The sequence below is a fragment of the Melitaea cinxia genome, chromosome 18, assembly GCF_905220565.1.
Source record: "Melitaea cinxia chromosome 18, ilMelCinx1.1, whole genome shotgun sequence".
NCBI classification, from domain to species: domain Eukaryota; kingdom Metazoa; phylum Arthropoda; class Insecta; order Lepidoptera; family Nymphalidae; genus Melitaea; species Melitaea cinxia.
In genome coordinates this window covers 3,746,038-3,768,795 of record NC_059411.1, presented here as the reverse complement: position 1 = coordinate 3,768,795, position 22,758 = coordinate 3,746,038, and the positions used below count along the sequence as shown (strand labels likewise).

At 33.9% G+C, this 22,758-nt stretch overlaps 1 protein-coding gene across 1 annotated transcript; it reads left to right on the top strand.

Annotated features, from left to right (window-relative positions):
- The first annotated feature begins 283 nt into the window (after positions 1–283).
- On the top strand, positions 284–21,683 carry LOC123662028 (adenylosuccinate synthetase). The gene is made up of 10 exons (XM_045596919.1): positions 284–575; positions 8,742–8,844; positions 12,537–12,670; positions 14,928–15,073; positions 15,706–15,911; positions 17,105–17,259; positions 18,251–18,375; positions 19,019–19,145; positions 20,154–20,274; positions 20,842–21,683. Exons 1-10 carry the CDS (start codon positions 390–392, stop codon positions 20,892–20,894), a joined length of 1,356 nt encoding a protein of 451 aa, XP_045452875.1. The 5' UTR covers positions 284–389; the 3' UTR covers positions 20,895–21,683.
- Positions 21,684–22,758: the final 1,075 nt, after the last annotated feature.

The following is a 22,758-nucleotide window of genomic DNA, read 5'->3' as shown; positions in this document are numbered from 1 at the left end:
ATTGGTTGGCTTTATAAGTTCCATGGTGGTAGTGAAACCGTGTTATCCCTCAGTCGCCTCTTATGACACCCACGGGAAGAGAGGGGATGGCTATATTCTTTAATGCCGTAGCCATACAGTATATATATATATATATATATATATAAACATGATATATAATCCGTGTTCTTAATTTTTGGCTTTTGCATATATTTATATCTTATACGATTGTGGTAATACTTAATAAAATGTCAGTGATCTAAGAAATATAACCAAAGAGTAAAGTAACTTGCTGAATATAACTCGCAACACTACAAGTAAAACAACGTTTTTGTCGAACGGTTTCTGCGCGCGCATGTCTCGTTCCCTCGCAATCATATAAATTTTCGAAGTCTACGATTCGTAGAAGAATGGCTTCGATTACAAATTCGAAACCCGCAGAAGTTAACGGTGAATGTCCGTGTTCGAACAAGCAATTTAAAATGGCAAACAATAATAAAGTGACTGTTGTCTTGGGTGCCCAGTGGGGTGATGAAGGAAAAGGAAAAGCGGTGGATCTCCTTTCTTTGAACTCGGACATCGTGTGCCGCTGTCAGGTTATATATTTTTAATTAATTACAATAATCATAATCGTAATTAAACTAAAAATAAAATACTAGTAAATTTTTATGAATTTAATATATAATTTTATGTATGTTTATTCAGAAACAGAGATTACTATTTATCGCAAACATTCTTTGAGGTTATAAAATTATTAATTTTAATGTTTTTGATTTGTGATTTGTTGAACAACAATCGAGATTCTTTACGCCTATTATTACAGATGTCTCGTTTATAGTTTCAAGTTCACTTTTCTCTTAGAAGCTGATAAATTGGCGTTTCGCCAAATTGTTTGAAAATTCGGCTTGCTTGTTTTTATAAAAAATATAGAATGTTATTCTAACTCGCGTGAAGCAGCAAAGCAAGGTATATGATAATTACGTAATGATCGTGCGCTTTTCCCGCGTGTGTATGTTGCATTTTTTCTATCATGTGACCAAGATTTATGTTAGTATTACGTTCAGAAACGCAAATAGATATCGTAAATAGTGAAGACAATTTGTGGATTAATGCCAAGGTCTGGGGCATTTATTGTTATGCCCCCGCTTTCATATATTAACTTTAATGTTACAAAATTGTTTTCTTAATTCAATATTTTATTTTAGTACTATCTATTGAGGGTAGTTGGGACATAGATGAAATGTAATATGATATAGCTTTTCAATATTATATAAATCATTATATAAAACCTAAACATTGTTTTTACAATCTATACTAATATATTTTAGGGTTTGTTTTTTAAGCATGCTAATCTCAGGAAATGCTGGTTTGAATTGTAAAATTATATTTATGTTGAATAGTCCATTTAACGATGGAGGCTATAGGATATGTAATTTTTTAGTATATTTTTCCTCAAATTAACACAGGTGGAACCATGGGGCACAGATAATTTCTATCTAATAAGATAATTGTGAACAACAATTATTATTTATTAAATGTAATATAGACTTCTTGATTTATGTAACTTATTGCTGATATAACCACTTTAAACTAGTGAATATTATTATAACATCTTGTTTCATCTGAGTCGTAAGTATGCTAGACTTGATGTGTAATAATTAGAGAAATATATGGATGGCCACAGACCAGTTAGAACAAGTTATGATCATAAACTAATTTAAATAAAAACTACATGGTTATATTATTTTATGTTTTTACTTCCTTTTTTATTGATAATAAATTTACTAATATTCATATGTTACTGAAGATTCTGATGAAATTTTAAACTAGAATACATCTTTGCTTAATAAGCACATGGTGTTATTGTTAATTAAATATAATTATTATCCGACTTTAAAAAAGGATAAGGTTTTTCAACTCGACCATATATATATATATATATATTATGTAAGTTTGCGGATAACTTTGTCGTTTTTTGTTGAAAAGGAGATATCCCAAGGGTGGTACCATGATAAGGAAACCAGGATCTCTCTCATCATCTATCTGATGATGACACCCCAGATAAATCGAGGGGAACCTTCGAAAATCGTAGTGACGACTAGTGCATTTGTTAATTTTTTTTTTGTCTATTTACGTTGTGCACTTTTAGTAATAATTTGATGTGCCATTCTGTGGCCAGAGTGCTGTTACATTTTGAATAAAAATTTAGTTTGGCATAGTAAAAGTTTAATAATTTCAGGGTGCTATATACTAGGAAATAGTTTTATAAATTATTGACCTAATTCTTTTAACAGTTATTCCAGGAATAGATGAGTCTTTTTCTTGAAAAGGATTTTTGCATGGGATTTTATAGTTCTTTTCAATAGCCTCATTAAAGACAAAACTACCCAAAATTATAAAATATATATCAATACATAGTATAAAACAAAGCTACTTGCCGTGGTCTCTATCCTTAGATCTTTAAAACTATGTAACGGATTTTTATGCAGTTTTCTTTAGTAAATAGAGTGGTTCCAGAGGAAGGTTTATATGTATAATACATGCATAATATAGTAGAGGAACACTGATAGTTTTAAAGGTTTCTAATGTGATGTCGTAAATAAACACATGTTTTGCGCTTACATTGCAAATATTTATTTTATTTTTTATATTTAGTATCAATATTGCACCCGTGCGAGGTCGAGGTGGGTCGTTAGTTACATATATATTAATGGTCGTAATGTCTGTTTATTTCATATATATGTAAGTTACAAATTTAACTGCACATACTTTGTATTGGAAAGATGATTACGGAACTTATTCATACCATGACTCACTTAAACTTGTGATAAACTTTCAAGGCATAATTAAAATGGTCAAATGACTCCATATCTAATCAAAACAAGAATTATTATTTACTTTAAAGTGCCATTCTTGTTTTTTGTGTTAATTTGTAACCAATTTACTAATAAAGGATAACTGCCAGTAATTTATACTACTGATTGCTAAATACATTAGGCAAATTAATATATACTAATTAATTTTTAATTGAAAAAGACACATGCAAAGAAAAATCTATGGATTTTCTTATACATAGACATATTTCTAGTACAGCAGTATGTATTTAAATTTTTTGTGTATACCATTCTCAAAGATTAAAAACACTAGGTAAACATGACGCAAGGACTGATCACGTAATACATAAGTACCTGAGTTATGGTGTCTATATACCACTTTCCCGCATGTTATAACATAAACCATCATGTCATAGATTAGGCTTTACAACATTTTTGTCTACGTTTTTTTTTTTCAACATTTTTAGCCTATCACAGTCCACTGCTGGACATGACCTCCCTAAGTACGCGTCAAAAATGTCGCGAACTCATGTGATTTGCCCATAGTCACCACGCTGGGCAGGCGGGTCGGTGACCGCAGGGCTGGCTTTGTCGCACCGATGACGCTGTTGCTAAATAAATACATATATTACACTACGAATTAGTTGCGTTGATAAAGGGCTTCCAATAATAGTTTTTCTCAGAAACGAAGGAACTTGAAAAAAAAAAAACGGGAAAAATTAATCGGACTGGAGTCATCTGTACTCGAACCGGGGTCTGCTAGTTTCGGGACTGCCCGATTTTCCACCCGATTCACCCGACCTTCGTATGCTAATGATATTGTAGCAGTTTTTCAGTGCCTCAAAACACCGATAAAACGACATTTTCTGAAAATGAATTGTAGCTAAATCGATTTATCTCTTCTGAAACCCCCTGCATACCAACCAAATTACATGAAAATCGTTGTAGCTGTTTCCGAGATTCAGATTATATATTTATTATTTATACAAAAGTACTAGTTTAAAGGTATTAGATAGATAGGTATTAAGCTGCCTTTCTTAAAAAGAGGTTAAACGGTCCCGGTGTTAAGCTCTGCGAACCTCGTACCTTTTTTTTTTGTTTTTCCTTGAAATTTCTTTAAAAAAAAACCTAACAGTAATGAGTGCATAAAAAAAGAACTATCCAGTTTGGTACATCGTTCAGAAGTTACGCTTATGTACATAAGTAAGCGGCGATTCGTTTTTATATATTTAAGATTCATTATAATGAAATAATTTTTCATATTTTATCGCGGTTTATTAAGTTTTTTAGATGCCCCACGTTTCGGATACTTTACAGCAACCTCACGGGAGGATCATCAATTAACCGCTATAAAATCCGAAAAATTTGTTTTATTATAAGAGGACATCCATTAATTACGTGAGCTATTTTTCGATCAGTTTAGATCCCTCTCCCTTTAGGTGAGATTTAGTGAGATTTGCCTGAACCCCCCTGTCCCCGTACGTGAGATTGACGTGAATATAATAAAGATTGACGGGAAATAATAAACTGTTCAAGTATACTATGTATAGTAAATTTATTTAAATGAACTAAAATTCAACGAAAAAACTAAATGATATTAACTCAATATTTTTTTTTTTTGTAATATCTATAATACTTAATATTTTTTGAAGTTGATGTTAGATTTTCGATTATCCTCCCTCAGTTTAAATGAGATTTGGTGAGATTTTTGATTGGACCCACTCCCAACACTGAGCTCACGTAATTAATTGAGGTCCTCTAATGAGTGAAATTCGCGTAAACATTATTATTATATTTAGAAAACGATATTTAAAATTCATTTATGCGTTTTAAATAACCTAATAGCTTAATCTATTGAGATTACGTATTTGAGTAAGTATATCTAAAAAGATAAAAGTATGTAGGTCATAATTATACATTGAAACTTTAAATCTGTAGTATTAAATGATTAGATATGTGTTTGATACAGAGATTGATGAATTTGTATCATAATTAAAAGCATAAAGTTAAATCAGTCTTTATGATTGATTGGTATGAACTGTATTGTTAATGGACATAAGTCTTTGAAGTTGGTGCATAAATAATAAATGCATTTAGGCAATTTTAATTTTATTGTATTAAACAGAGATGAAAGGATTTTCAGATTTCAATGGATTTTCAGATTTCAATGGATTTTCAGATTTCAATTGTAATATATGTTTTGATGTTTGAGTTGAAAAAGGGGTGGATAGATTATGGATACATGTTCAAAATGAAGCTTAAAAGTTTGCAAGTCCTAATTTCTTTTTTTTTTTTATTTCTTAGTCCTGAAGGACCACACGTTCAGTAGATTCTTTACCTTTGTAGTTATACTACAATAATTAAGATCATATTATTAGTAAATAGGTATATTTAGTTGATAAGCAAAGATAGGAGCATTTATAGACTATTACGTGTAAACTTGATGTATTTTTCTTGTATCAGCATACGCCCGTAAAATTTTATCGTTTTCAAATGTTACGAGTAGAAAGCGACAGGTCCTAGACTTAAAATTAAATAAACCACTTGCAGTTGTTGCAAATTTGATAAATAACAATAATACATTTTAGCAGTAATCGATACTAAAGAAATTTTTTAATATACTAGCTGACGACTACTAGTTGTTTTCTTATTTATTATTCCTATTTATTATTTCCTATTTATTGTATTAAACCCTCCTCAATCCCCCCCCCCCCTCCCGGTATCGGTATGAAAAATAGATGTTGGCCGATTCTCAGACCAACCCGATATGCACATTTTCATAAAAATCGGTCTACCCGTTTAGGAGGAGTATGCTATCTAACATAGTGACACGAGAATTTTATATATAAGATTATTAACAAACTAGGGGACCCGGCAGACGTTGTCTTGCCTGGAAAACAGCTACCAAATTTGATAGCTTACATATCGATAGCAGCGCCACCTACCAGGTCCGATTGAGATAAAAATTACCCTATCTTCCAAGTTGGACCAAATTACAAATGCTTAAAAAATGATAAAAATTGGTTCAGTAGTTTTAGAGTTACATACATTTAAAATTTTCATTGTTAACGCCCACCCCCGTAATCCTTATTGGGCCTGAGTTATCCTAAAATCCGCTTATCGATCATTTCTACATCACATATAGGAGATTTTTTTTTTACAATCACAACTTAAGAACTAAATATTTACAGATAGTTTTGGTATAAATCATGTCTGCGTGGAATTGTGCCAAGAATGCTGGCAGCATTTCCCCGTTGAATCGCCATGCCGATTCTCTGGGCAAAAAATGCACCAGCCCTTTTGTCACCAGTGGAGACAATAAGGCGAGGAGTTATCTCATTTAAAATTTTTTTTAGCACTGCTACTCCAAGGTCCAAGTGTTTCGACTGCAAACGGCACAAAGATGTAATTTGGAATTAGTCACGAATATTGGTGCCGTTTAGTCGTTTCAGCTTTTTCCGCTGTGGCTCCCGCTTTTAAGGCTGTTTCCCTGACATGAGATGGAGCAAGTTTGTGCAGGTTGCGTCCCACAATAGCGCCCGTCCCCTTTCCAAGGGAACCAACGTCAATCCATCAGGTCTCTTGCCATAATTGCGACTAACTAATATAGGAGATTCGTATCAAATTTGGAGTCGATAGTTTAAAAACGGGAATTTTCCATTGTTAACGCCCCCGCAACAATATAATGGGTAATGTGAAATAGCTAGTTAATACCATTTTTACTGTATGTAAATTAAATTAAAATGCGGTCTACGAATAAGATCAATTTAATCATTAATAACTTACGTAAAATGCGCCCTAACATGTTATTTAACATGAACTTTATTGAATAGCAATAAAGATCAAATTGACTCTACATTTTATTTAGAAAACGTTTATATGGGGAAAAGAAAAGGGCTGTTTTTAGGGTTTTCCCGGCAATTATTCGAATTTTTCTTACCTTTTAAACCTTCCCTAGACCTTCACGAACATTTCAAGACCAAGATAAGATAAATCCGTTCAGCCGTTCTCGAGTTTTAGCGAGACTAACGAACAGCAATTGATTTATATACATATATATATGAGATAAGATAAGATAATCCGGCTTTGACCTGCGAATGTCGCTTTTAAAAAGATTTTTTCTAAAAAAAAAGTAATTCTACAAGACGTAAATTTGAAACGTATATCAAAAATATTGAATTATATAATGTTGTATTGTGCATTTTGCAGCCTCGCTTATCGAGACGGTGAAATCGCAAATGTCTTATTACAAGGTCTGTTACTGCATTGTTGGCGCAATTTCACTCTAATCGAAACTAACTGCAATTACCTAATAGAAACTTGACAATAGTAGAAATTAGAACGACCAATTTTTTGAAGTGATTTGAATCTAGATGAAATGAAAAATGCGTTGCGGTAAAGAAAAAACACAAATGTATGAGATAGAATGAATATAGGTATTACTGCTCAAGACGCGTAAACGACGCGTTTTGCATGGCCCTCCTGCCGTGTATGAATTACACACATACACACTCACACACTTTTTACTTATATACCGGAAGTAGGTTACGATTTTGTTGTAAAGTTCGATGAAATTCGTAAATACTTTTTAAGTTCTGTTTTTTTTTTTTTGGGTCTTTACCAACAGTATAGATGAAAATGTCAGTCTCATCATTCGCTAACGAAAATTAACAGAGTGACGATTACTTCGTCTTATTTAAATTTTTTAACTACGACTTTAAATTTAAAACTGCTTTTTAAAACATCTTGGCTGCTTCTGATGCAAATGTTCTTTGAAAAATTCCCATACAAAAGTAAACAATAAAAAATAAATATTTCTATATTTAATAAAAAGTTTACGCGCAAAACGTGCTGTGTGGCTACGGCACTAAAGAATTTAGCTACACCCTCTCTTCCCGTGGGTGTCGTAATAGGCGACTAAGGGATAACAAGGTTCCACAACTACCTTGGAACTTAAGAAGCCGACCGATGGCGGGATAACCATCCAACTGCTGGCTTTGAAATACACAGGCCGAAGACGGGCAGCAGCGTCCACCAACCCGCCTGCCCAGCGTGGTGACTATGGGCAAAACACATGAGTTCACGTTATTTTTGGCGTAAACTTGTGGAGGCCTATGTCCAGCAGTATATAGGCAGACTGTATAGGCTGTAATGATTACGCGCAAAAGCATGTAGATGTACCTATATGATGTTTTATTGTACATGTATTTCGAAAGTAAACATGAAAAAGTATAAGGAAAATTTAACGATTGTATGTGCTATTTTTTCAATACGGCGGACAATTATACCTACCGATATAATGTTTCTGATGAAATCATTGTGAAATACAATGTACGTATTTGTGTACTGTTTTCTATTACCGTAAATTATATGATATACATAATAACATACTCAAGGTTCTGTGTCCCCGGTTGCTGATAATACTATCTGACGGAAAATGGAATCCAAAAGATAATTACCAAATTACCTGTTATTTAATCTCTCGGTTTTTAAAAGGAGTAGATGTATCTGTTAAGTTTCTTGCAGGTTTTTCTCAGAAGAAGCTGTAAATTAACAAAGTTTATAGTATACTTTTTACTTTAAGTATTAGATTTTTTAACTATTTGCATTTTGTGAATCCAAGTGTAGTTAAAAATCTGTTTCAAGCGGGAATCGAGTACGCAAGCGTCGGCGCTAATCTATTAACTTACGATTATTTACAATAAATAGTTAACTTTTTTTTTGTATTGTATATTTATGACTATATTCTAACTAAACTCCAGACTCCAGACAGTCTTATCACTAATAGTGATCTCTTAAATGCCCCTGTCAGAAAATTAATTAATATTATGACGCAACTATGTAAATGAAGCAAACAACGTAGAAACTTAGCAAATGAAAAAATACCTATAGTATTTTTTGCTCAATATTCATATTTTTTTTCTGCAGGGAGGCAATAACGCTGGACACACAGTTGTGGTGGACGGCAAGGAGTTCGACTTCCATCTCCTCCCGAGCGGCATTATCAACACGAAATGTACTTCAGTTATAGGTAAGAGATTTTATGATCCAATATAAACACCTCACGAGCACCGTAAGTAGACGTGTTTAACAAATTAACATACATATGCACGCATATGGTCGTGTTTTCGTAAAGTAGGTGTTATTGTTTGTGATATAGGGAACAGGCAACTTCTATATCTTTTATTAAATATATATACATAATACACATTAGATCCAGACTTAAGGCAGGAATCAAGTTCCTGAAGTGAAAAGAAGAGTTGCTTACAGCTCTATCAAAGGGCTAGCTAATTATTTGTCACCAGAAGACACATTGTGATACCCATGGAGTTCTGAATTATTGTTCTGAAGTAAAACTACTTTACGCACGCTTGACTCGGGGAGTAAGCTGGTGAATGCGTGACGAGAGCGTTACGAAGAGTGTGATCGGGTGAGGCGAACGGAGCAAAAGACAGAGTTTCTCTCATATCCAGTTACGCTTCGTATATCTAAGACACAGTGCAGGCCTATTGCTAAAGAAGTTTTACTTCAGTCGTGTGGTCTAAAGCACACTCGTTTTTTATTAAGAAAAAACGAATGATTTACGAACACAAAAAAAACTTCGTACTCAATACTACAAAAAATTTAATGGAAAAGAAGTAATTATGCTCTGTATCATCGGTTGCTATTGCTGGTAATGTTTATCTCGCACATAAATTACTGATAGCCTTTATCAGCATGATGTAAAACAGACACTTGTTTTACTTCAACAAAAAATACAAATTTCCAGCATAATTTGCTGCTCTGTATTAGAGTCGTGTTTATTTAGTTAGTATGGTTGCTAGAGAGCTCCTAGGAGGAACGGTACTCGGAAGTAAGGTCTTCAACGCATGTGATGCTCCTGGCTAATATAACCGCTTAACATCTCAACTGAGGTAGGGCACAGCAGGAATTTCCTGCTCAAAATATGGAGCAGCCCGGCTGGGGTAGTACCTCGACCTTACAGAAGATCACAGCTAAATAATACTGTTTTCAAGCAGTATTGTGTTCCTGTTGGTGAGTAAGGTGACCAGAGCTCCTGGGGATTGGGGATTGGGTCGGCAACGCGCTTGCGATGCTTCTGGTGTTGCAGGTGTCTATAAGCTACGGTAATCGCTTACCATCAGGTGAGCCGTACGCATGATGCCGACATCAGGCGAAACCTACGCTTGACTCCATAATCTTAATTATAAATTACTCGTTACGTTGTTTTTCCGCCATGGACTCCTAAAGTACTACTAACCGATTTTAATCAAATTGGCACACCGTGTACAGCTTGATCTGACTTGAAAGATAGGCTGTGTTTTATTTTGATATATGCAGTAATTATATTTAAGAAAAAAAGTAAGGCACCAAATTCGCCAGGTCATGACACAAACTTGTATTTTTAAATTTATATATTTATTATTTCTATGTATATTTATTAAAAATTAAAAAAATTAAATTAGTTATAACAGTCGACTGTTACTTGTAACACAAGCATTAAGTTACTTAACATAGGAACAGATGATCGTATGTGTATGTTATAAGATAAAAAAAAAAACAAGTATAAACTTAAGTCCCAAAATTAACATACAATTATTTAAAAAAAAAAATTGATCCTCCGTGTTGAGAATGGATTTGTGTCATTGTAATAAAGAGCACGAAATTATACTCACAATAAATTTGTCACCGATACAATTACTTTACGAAAAGAGAATTTGTTTGCGTGGCTAACTGTAATGTCAACAACGTGTCAAGTGTGCTTTCAGTATTTTTATATTTAGATGACTTCCTGTGGTCACGTAGACATTGCCAATGAAAAAAATAAAAAATAAGCAAAAAAGCAAAAGAGCGAGGTATTTATTTAAATAATTAGTCGGTGCGAAAATGAAATTGTCTAAGATGATATTAATAATGTGATACATTTTTTTCAATGCGTACGTACGTAACGCGTTTCAATATGTAAAATACTCATTGAAATTCTTATACATATTCACGTTTCGTGACCTCCAACTAAAATTTTAACATCAGGGCTATGCTTAATCACCGCCGTCGAACCGCTGCTCAACGATAGCCAAGCAATAGCTGCTGTTGCTAAGCAATCGGAGAACAAAAAATTTAGTACTAATTATACGAAACTTTTTTTATAGTTTATTTTTATACAAACAATTTCGTGATCATTTGTACATAAAGACCCAACTTGGTAAAATAAAAACAGCGCAATTTGGGATAATTTTTAAAATATTTACCGTCGCTGTACCAAGACACGGCAAGCACGGTCTCTAATACCCTTTGTTCTTAACCGTTACATCGAAATTAATCGCAAGCTTACTCCGATTTATTGTTTCGTTTTCATTTCGAAAAGTAATAAGTTCAAAAATGATATTCATGACAATTCTTCATGGTATTTTTAAGTTAATAATGCCACGCAAACAACAAAAATATTATCGTTAGTCATGATTACGATTCAAATGTGAAAAACGTTTTTTGGATAATTTGCCAATCATAGTAAATAGGAGATCGTTAGGGACTATTCATGTGAATACTGAAAAACTGCGAAGTTATTTATGCTGCTATTTTTGCTAGTTAATACTTTTCAAGTATGTAGCATATAGTATTAAGAAAATACGAATATACGAATATATAGAGATGTTAATATCGATCTAGACATCACTCTTTTTTTCTTTTTTACCATCTAACCACTTTATCCATGAAGTATTTGTTTATTCAAAAGTTGTATTTTCTTACTTACGTATAACAAAAATATCCCTAAAGCCCTTGAAAAACAAACGACCGTGTGTAATATGTTAATCATATTTATTTATCATATTTATGATGGTGACAATAGTGTTACGTGTTTATTTGGGTATTTAAAATGTTTATGTTTTTGCTATGAGTAACGATCGCTATCAGGTTTTTATGATAACAACCGGGACCGACGGTTTAACGTGTTCTGCGTGGCATGATGGGAAGTCCCACAAAGACGGACATTCAAACTGGAAAGAAATATTTTTAAAAATACAAATATCCATCTCGAGCGGGAAACAAACCCGCAAGACGCAGTATTTTAAGGCGGACTATTCGCACCACTACAACATAGCGGTTGTTAATAATAATAAATACCTTAGTCAGTAATAACATAAAGTTTCCGTTCGAATACAAAAAGATAAAATGACATAAATACATAGATAGATAAACAGAGGTAGATAGATAGATAGAGGTAGATAGATAGATAGAGGTAGATAGATAGGTGGAGGTAGATAGATAGATAGAGGTAGATAGAAAGAGAGAGTGTGAGAGAGATAAAGAGCTTTTATCCGTGTTAACCTAATGAACTTTATTTATCATTATTTTTGCGCTATTTTATAATGTGATTCTGATAAATAGTCACTTAGCAGCTTTCTATTCGCGGCTTCGCCCTCGTGGATAACACGAGTACAATGCCTATGTCGCCTAGCCTGTGTCGTTCAGTAATAGTATGGTCCTGGTAAAAAAATAAATAAAATAAAATAAAATCCGTGTCGTAGTTTTTGATTTTATTCATTACAAAAAAAAAAAAACAGCTTAAATGTATTATTTTTATGTACATTTATTACAAGAAAATAGGCATATCGCTACTACTTACATTAGCCGGCTGTCACCTACAATATTCGTAGCCTACTCTAAGAACAGATAACCGTGTGTTTATGTTAAACGTTATTAAATATGATACGATTTCATCAGGCAACGGTGTGGTCATCCACCTGCCGGGTCTGTTCGAGGAGCTGAAGAAGAACGAGCTGAAAGGCATGCACGGCTGGCAGCAACGCCTCATCATATCGGACCGAGCGCACATAGTATTCGATTTTCATCAGCAGGTAATGTATTATATATATCCTATTTTTTCGTGAATGTAATAAATATATAGGTTGTTCGACTCCTAACTGCGTTCAGTTTTTATATATAGACTAGCGACCCGCCCCGGCTTCGCACGGGTTCAATGCTGATACTAAATATCTACAGAATGTCTTTATTTATAGTGTGAAACTAGCTTATTATTAACATAATAACAACAATATTCAAATTCGTTAGATTACGCGTTGTTACAGAATGCGTTGAAGAAATAAAGGTTCACTGCTCGTTCCCCGTAGGTGATAGCGTGATAATATGTTGACCCGACTTCTTAATAATATTCGTGCCAAATTTGAAGTAAATCCATGCAGTACTTTTTGAGTTTATCCCGGACATACATACAGACAAAAAGACAAACAGACAAAAATTCTAAAAACCATATTTTTGGCTTTGGTATCGATTGTAGATCACATTTTATTATATGTATAGATATATATGTAAAAAGGTCGACAAATAAGCATACGGCTCACCTGATTGTAAGCGATTACCGTAGCCTATAGACGCTTGCAACACCAGAATCATCGCAAGTGCGTTGCGGACCCTACTTTGTAGTAGTAGTTCTGGTCACCTTACTCAACACAACACTGCTTGAAAGCAGTATGATTTAGCTGTGATCTTCTGTATCATAGATACTTCCCACTGCAATGTGTGTTCTATATAAGTATTATAAACATTCAAGGTCACTATGAACGCTTTTAATTCTAGGGGACGTACCGTTTGGAAAATACCGATATTTCTTGACACGGTCACGGATGACTCAAAATATTCAGTTTCAAAATGCCCCGTAGAATCAAAAGATAATCTATATCCCAATATGATTTTTACGTGTAATGCTGTATTTATACTTTTGTTATCTATTTGGAACATCATTTTGCAATATGATAAAATGAGAGTATGTAACTGATAAACACTTACGGGCTTTGCAAGTAAATTTATTTTTTGCTTTAGTTTTCCATTTCAATATTTAAATGTATTGCATAGCAATATATCTTATATGATTCAATATACATGGAGTAAATAGGACCTCTTAACAATATCACCATTAAGTAGGTAGACTAAAATTTTAACAAAAGAAAAAGAAATTCATTTAAATAAAATATTGCGTTCTGTTCGAAGTCTCTATTATTTATTTATTATTATTTAAAAACCAGAACCGAATTATATGTTATAACGACTTATATTTAAAATTGAATCTATACAACGTTTATTACTGGTCATTTTAAGTTCCCAATATTTCAGCGCTATTTGTAACACCGTATCAAAGGTGCCCACGTCCAAATGTTTTGATGAATGCTTAGCTATTTTAATGGTTCCATAAAATGTTTTATTGCAAATTATCTAAACAAAGGTCCGTGGGAAATAAAAACAAATTTAAAATATACAATATCAACGAAATATGAACTTTATTTTTAGAAGAATAAGGGCTATGTCGATCGTACTTAAGTAATGGCATTCATAATAGTCATTGCATAAATAACGTCACGCTATGTCATAGTCATTTCAGCATATAATAAAGATGTCAATGTTATTATAAACTTTTGCGTATGTGTTTGTATGTGTTCACGTGAATTGATACATGGAAATGATTTTATTGTATGGTCATGTTTTTTTCAGTCTAAATTCCAAAGTATCATAATCATAGTTATCTTAAAAAAAGAGCCTTGTTAGATAAATCGAATTTCTTATTAAACAACTAGGTATCTGGTCGGGCCAGAAAATTTCGTATCGAATATTTATTTTCCGTAAAGAAATCGATTTTTTTTTGAAGAGAATAAAAATAGTACCTACTATTTTTATTTATTGCAGTTATTTACTACTGCAAGTTGTTTGCAACATTTACTTTTTTTTATTTTTTTATTTTAACATCCATAGGCTCTTGAGTGCCCATGCCTTTTTTATTTACATTTTAATTTTCAAGCGTTGAGGCGTATTATTTTCAACATTCATGCTTCAAATAACGAACTAAAGCTTATTTTCTCTAGTTCGATGGTGAGTCCAAAACTGAACGTGAGAGATATATATATACCTATATATACGTATATATTTACGTAAGTTAATAATTAAGATAATTATTTACAGCTATGGGTTTTTTTTTGCAACATTTACTTATGCACCTCAAGTTTAAAATTTAGGAACTAAACACCTCGCCTAAATGTGTATCTAATATATTTATTATCTACAAGCATAGATTATGATTAACAGCTTAAAATTATGTAATTACAGGTTGATGGTCTCCAAGAAGCGGAAAAGGGCAAGAATTCCCTTGGCACAACTAAGAAGGGCATCGGCCCCACCTATTCGTCCAAAGCGACCCGTAACGGTATCAGGATAGGCGACCTCCTTGGTGACTTCACTATTTTTGAGGAAAAGTAAGTTTATATTAAATGTAAAAAATAAAATAAAATAATAAGTAATACCTACGATAAATCAAATCGGCTTTGAATTCCTTGGATGTGTTAATTTGAACCCAAAACTTAATTTATTATACGTATTAATTTGATTGGGCTATTTCTGTTCATAATGATTGTATTAATAACACGTATTAATTTGATTGGGCTATTTCTGTTCATAATGATTGTATTAATAACGTAACCCATGTTCAAGCACTGAGTGTCCAAACGTCTTTTTCCCTTAAGGTCGGCAATGCACCCACGACTTCTCTAATTTTGCAGATGTTAAGGCGACGGTAGTCACTTAACATCAGGTGGTTCCGTCCGCTCGTTTGCTACCCTAATTGTAAAAAAAAAAAGAAAAAAATTTAAACTTTATATTAAAACACATTTTTTTTAAAGAGTAATTGTTAACTTTCTTACAGATTCTTCCCTACAGAATCCGCATTCCGAATTGGGGTAGCTCCACTTTAACTATAATTATTAATTAATAAAAACTAATGTAATTTTAAAATTTAATTAGAAAAATGACCATTCAAAAGCCCTTTTGAAGCCTACTTGAATAAAGTTATTTTTAATTTTGATGTTAAATTAAACCGTAATGATTTCAGATTCCGTACTCTAGCAGCGAACTACAAGAGGATGTTTCCGTCCCTGGAGCTGGACATAGAGAGTGAACTTGTCAGGTACAAGGAGTATGCAGATAAGATTAGGCCGATGGTCAAGGATACAGTATCATACCTACATAAGGAGATTAAGAATGGCAAGAAAGTTTTAGTTGAGGGTGCCAATGCTGCTATGTTGGATATTGATTTTGGTGAGTGTGAAACAAAACAATAATTTGACAATTGTTTTATGGGAATAAATGGCATTATAATACATTATTAAGTAATGTAATATGCTTATTTCTATCGCCAAGAGATCAGGATTTACAATAGTAAAATGACGAAACACAGCTACAGATTGTGTAAAATATTTTGTTAATAGTCTTAGCAAACTCATTATTTGTTTTTACTTTATCATATAAGTAAGAAACCTCCCATCTTATTTGTTAGTTGATATTGCAAAATAAAGGGGTTCGGTCTAAGTAGTAGCTTAACTATTTTTGATATTATTGAGAAAAAAAAACGGGTTGTTAAGCTCACGAATAGCTATTTGGATATAACAAGATAAAAAGAAAGCTAAAAATTAAAACCTGACTACAACCAAAAATTTAGTAGTACTTAAGTCCTTTAGAGGGCGCCACATTGAATATAATGTGACACTATATAGCCTATTACCAGCTGATAATTAAGACGCTTCTAATCATACCTCATTGGTCTAATATGACAAGTATTTTGAGAGATATGAGGGAACAGATACTTTGGCCTCGTTCCACTAAGCGTCCTCAACTCTCACAAATCCCATTCTATCGTTCCACCTAAGACCCATGGTCGTCGCGAGCGATTGCTCGACGTCATAGATGACGTCACTTGTGGCGACCCCATCGCCCAAAAAATATAGGTGGGTCAAAGTTGGCTTTCATCAACACGTGGCGGGAATTTAAAAAAAAGAAGTGTAAATGTCAAATTGTGAATGTTATCTCTCATTCGATTCTGCAAAAACGCAACGATTAAATCTCGGGATCCATGTTGAATTAAGTTTTACTCCAATCCTCGCAAATATTCACTCATAACCCACCGCTGCATGACTTATAAAATTCGCCTACAAGTACAACACCCGCGGCGTTTTTTACTTTAGTGGAACAGCAATTTCAGCAGTCGTGATTAATGGCGTTGTGGGCCTTAGGTGGAACGCGCCCATATACATACATACATAGACTGCTAGAATTATAACCCTCCTTTTGCCTTTATCGTAGTCGGGTAAAAACTATGTGTGTAAAGGAGCTCGGCAACCGTAACCGAAACTATCAGATATCAAAAATAATAAAAAATAACCATCCCAGATAGAAGCCGTGCTTTTTTCTACAATGTTGTAAGAATAACAAATATCATCATCCTACCATTTCAGGCACCTATCCATATGTAACGTCATCAAACTGCAGTATCGGCGGCGTTTGTACGGGATTAGGCATCCCCCCCAATCTAATAGGGGACGTACTTGGAGTGGTCAAAGCATACACGACACGTGTCGGAGACGGACCTTTTCCCACAGAGCTACATGATGTTAGTATATAATTTTGTTGAACCCTATGTTAGGTTAGTTTGCCATATCTAGACATATAGTAAAATTGTAGTAAGCTTGTTAGGTTGATTGTGTACATTGACACAATAATTTTTGTGCAGTACTGAGAATAGAGAATAGAGGAAATCTTTTATTTTCTTCGTTGGCTTGTATCAATGCGTACGCTTCAGCCTGTAATATCCCACTACTGGGCATAGGCCTCTTTTCCCATGTAGGAGAAGTATCAGAGCTTAATCCACCACGCTGCTCCAATGCGGGTTGGTGGATCAATGCGTAAATTTAAGCAATTACTAAATCGATTTTAATAAAGCTTAAATTATTATTACACAAGTTCGCGCCAAAAATGACGTGTACTCACATGTGTTGCCCATAGTCACCACGCTGGGCTGGCGAGTCGGTGACCGCAGGGCTGGCTTTGTCGTACTGAAGACGCTGCTGCCCGTCTTCGGCCTGTGTATTTCGAAGCCAGTATTTGGATGGTTATCCCGCCATCGGTCGGCTTTTTAAGTTCAAAGGTGGTAGTGAAACTGTCATATCCCATAGTCGCCTCTTACGACACCCACGGGAAGAGAGGGGGTGGCTATATTCTTTACTGCCGTAACTACAGCATAATTAAAATATGAAACAGTATAATTAAACATGTCAAACTGTTGGACGCAGACGGTCCCTAAACTGTCATCGATGACGATAATGCGTCAGCACTGATAGCACGCATTATTCAGAAGCGCTTCCTAGAAATTGACAGCACGACTCTTAAAGTCCGCCCAAGTATAACTTTATTATTATTATTTTTTTTTATGTCACTAGGTCGGCAAATAAGTGTACGGCTCACCTGATGGTAAGCGATTACCGTAGCTTATAGACGCCTGCAACACCAGAAGCATCGCAAGCGCGTTGCCGACCCAATCCCCAACCCCCCAGGAGCTCTAACTGAAGGCGGTCGGTTTAATAGCTGTGTGTTTTTGTGTGTAGGAGACGGGCGAACTGCTGCAGGCGCGGGGCCACGAGGTGGGCGTGACGACGCGGCGCGTGCGGCGCTGCGGCTGGCTCGACCTCGTCATCGTGCGCTACACCGCCACTGTCAACGGCTACACCGCGTGAGTAGATCGGTTCCTATCGACCGACCACTACATTATGTGACCACTACTGTACCTGATCACTGCATTGCCTGGTCACTACATTACCGGATCACTGCATCACCTGACCACTAACACTACCCGACCACTAACACTGGTGTAACCATAAAAAACGTGATGGGAGAGCAATTGAGTGGACTGTATTTCTGTATTGATAGGCGGGAAGAAAAGAATAAAAGAAATTTTAACACACTATTTCACTGAGTTTTAATTATAAGGAAAAATTGGTACAAAATCTAACACATAGTAGTATACGTTAAATCGAAAACGGAAGTAAAAAGGAACTAGACAGACAGCTCGAGGTATTGTCAGTATTAATTTTAATTTTTATGTTGTTGCCAACAAACACTACCTGACTATTTAGTTTAATTGTAAGATCTGAACTACCTTCATATGATTAATTACATTATTATTCTGTTTAATTACATTATTATATGAAAAAATGGATCGAAAAATTTATAATCGTTATTGATATTTTAATTAATACATCTATTTTTAAAATTTAGTGGCAATTAGCTCCAGTATTAAAATGACGTCAGATAAGAACTTCTACAAGACTTTTTAAGACTGATTATATAATTAAAAATAATTTATGTTGTTTCAGATTATGCTTAACGAAACTGGATATACTTGATACATTGAAAGAAATCAAAGTGGGTGTGGCTTACAAAGTAAATGGAAAGAAAATTGACTACTTCCCATCGTCAATGACCGAACTCAGCAATGTTGAGGTAAATAATTTCCCGGCGACGTAGTGCTAAGTTCTAACCAGATTTTTTTATTACACTTATAAAAGTAAGATCCAAATAAGCTATGGGTTTTTTGACATCAGCCTACTAAGCCACTTAAGACGAATTTTTTTGAAGTAAAACTTCTTTATGAATGCTTGACTCGGGGAGTAAGCTGCGGGGAGTGAATGCGTGACGAGAACGTTACGAAAAGTGTGGTCGGGTGAGGCGAACGGAGCAAAAGACAGAGTCTCTCTCATATCCAGTTACGTTTCGTATATCTAAGACACAGTGCAGGCCTATCGTGCAGGCTTGTTACTAAAGAAGTTTTATTTCAGTCGTGTGGTCTAAAGCACACTCGTTTTTTATAATTTATGGTATAATAATGTTTTAAGTATTTATATCAGATACCTGTTTCTGATATTTTATCTGTCTTTTATGTATAGAAGTATATAACATCGGTAGTTCGACAATAATTTTTACTAGGACGTAGTAAATTGATAACAGTAGTACGGGTGTGTGGTCAACAACTGGTCTGGTGTAGTAGTGCGAGTAATCGTCTACAACACGAAGGTTTGCGGGTTCGATTCTCGCACGGGGTCCATATTTGTATTTGTACAAATATTTCTTTCCGATTTGGATGTCGGTTCTTGTGGGTCTCTCCACCTTGCCCAGAAGAGCATGTTAAGCCGTCGGTCTTGGTTGTTATTATAAATACCTGATAGCGATCGTTACTCATAGTAGGGAATATATCGTCCTGCAGTGGTGCAGCGAGGTGGATTAACCTCCAATCCATTTCCTACATGGAGAAAGAGGCCTATTCCCAACAGTGGGATGTTACAGGCTGAATGTGTGAATCTGAGTAGTGCGGGTGTGACTATTTAAGATATACCCAACCTTTAAAAAAAGGGTTCTAATAAATTTTGACATTGGGAAGTGTTAAGAACTAGCTAAGTGTCTGCTAATTATACCGTTAAAAATGGCATTATATTATAACATATATGTATTTAGGTGGAATACTTGACGTTACCGGGCTGGGATTGCAGTACTGAGAATATCAGAGAGATGTCCAAATTACCAGAGGCAGCGAGGAACTACGTCAGGATTATCGAGGAATTCCTTGAAGTACCAGGTGAGAAAAAGATATAATATTTTTTTGTTCTTCTCAACATGTGGATGCTTATCTCAGAAAATTTTGGTGAATTAAGTGCCTTTGCAATAAGACAAAAATGTCTAGAAATAAAATAAAAAAACTATTTTCAATTTTATAAACAAAACATACTGCTAATTTAGATGAGTGTATGTTTGATCCTCATTCAAACAAAAACTACTGAACTGAATTTATTTATATTTGGTACATAGAAAGCTGGAAATCTAGTATAACACGTAGGCTAATTTTTATTCTAACGTTCGCATGAAATCGGAGATTAAGCGAGTGAAACAACTAAACGGCTAGTCAATCAATAGTTTTGTTACACAATATTATTATTATTAAGCAATTTTAATAATAATTTGATAAAATGCAATAATTTTCGTCATAACTAACGAGTAATATTTAATATTTTCTTAAAGGAAAGGATTTAAAAGCAAGAGATCTCTTTTAGGGATAAGCTCGCCCTTGCCAACCGTTTTTGTAATCAAAATCTGTGAATATATTTTTAAGTGCAATAAAAAATATAATAATTTATTAAATTTTCAGTGAAATACATCGGAGTGGGACAAGGCCGCGAGTCGATCATCAACGTCGACTAACAGCTGGACTACTCGTCTGCTTTAGAAAATTTTAATGTTACGTAGCACATTTTGTCTTTAAATCTCTAGATACAAGAGCGTTTGATTATTTCATACTAGTTCTTATACCCGAATTTATTCCGAATCTTAATAAAGTCTGTATAATTACTAATTATAATTACTAATTACACCCATAAATAAATCTCTTCAATTTAGACACGTAATACGGAACACGTACGGAAGTAGAAAATCCACATTTTATTGTTAAATAATTTGTAATATTCCTTTCGTAATTAGTAAATAAATATATGGTAAAAAAAAAACCACCTTACTACTTAATACCAACGTACTTCCATAAATTATTGTAACGTTATTACGTTATTTGATATCGAATATTTTAAAATAAAAGTATGAATAGTCAAACGCACTCTAAATCGTATTAAATTGTCAATTTCTCGATTAATTCGGGAATAAAATGCGGTTTTAGTAAAAAATAAAAATAGATGCCGATCATTTAGAAGCAGTATTTTATATTTGATCACGCTACGCGAGAGCAATTGGTTAGGATATCTTAAATATATTGCATATAATATATACAATCGATTTTAATGGAAATTGTACAAATTAACATTAAGAGGAAAGGGTATCTGAGAGACTTTTGAAAAATAGGTATTTGAATAAAATGTTCCTGTCTCGCTGTATGCTGCCGCCGCGCCCCGAGACAAGAAAGGAATTATTTACCAAAATAGCATTTCGTAGTCGACTACTTCCTCCCCAAAACATGCCAAATTGTTTATTTTTGTTTCTATGTATCAAAATTTAGATTTAGATAGATTTTTATATTTTGATAATTATTATTTAAGAAGTATCAAATCTTATATAAATAATTGTATTTAATTAATTACATTAACATTTGAATGACTTTGCATTTGGTTTGTTTACTTTTGGTATCTCTTCTCGTTGAACAGACTTTAGTGTTATTATTTTTATTCATTATCCAGGGAGAAAACACGACTACGTTTGTATTAAGAAAGAGCCGGTATCCTTTCCTCTTAACTGTGTACGTCTATGTATCCTTTGTGCATGTTTTAAAAAATATATAGCAATTCAGCTTACGTATTACAAATCTGCATTTATTTATAACATAACAAGAATATTAATTTTAAATTTAATATTTTATAGTAATTTTATAAAGTACAAATTTATGCAAGTGCTTATCACTTTCATTTTGTCGTAATATTGACGAACTTGGGGAATAAAACTCCTGGGGGGATTGGGGATTGGGTCGGCAACGCGCTTGCGATGCTTCTGGTGTTGCAGGCGTCTATAAGCTACGGTAATCGCTTACCATCAGGTGAGCCGTACGCTTGTTTGCCGACCTAGTGTCATAAAAATAAAATAAAAAATAAAGTCGTAAAACAGAAAAGTAATATTTACAGGACGAGCAATAAACAGTTTTTCTGTTATAATGCGTGTCCTAAATGGGCTATAATATTGTATTATACATCATTATTTTCAGCATTTTTATGTAACATCTATAAAAATAAATTAAATATCACGTGTACTTAAAAAGTCATTGGCAAACATGTAATACTGATTTTTATATTAAGTGTATACTAAGTAACGGCACATTACCATTTTATTCCCGTGAAGTTGTGATGTAATGACTATTTGTATGCATTAACAATATAAAAAAACAGTATCACACGAATACATTAGTTAAAATTCGTAATGACATTTGTAAATCATGTTTACGTGAAATTGTATCAAAAATTAAGCTAATAATAAAGCCGTAATGTACGTATACCGACTAACACCGAACACTGCGGTAACGTGTGTTACGGAAATTAGCTATCCATTTTTTTACGTGAATAAAATAGTGTAG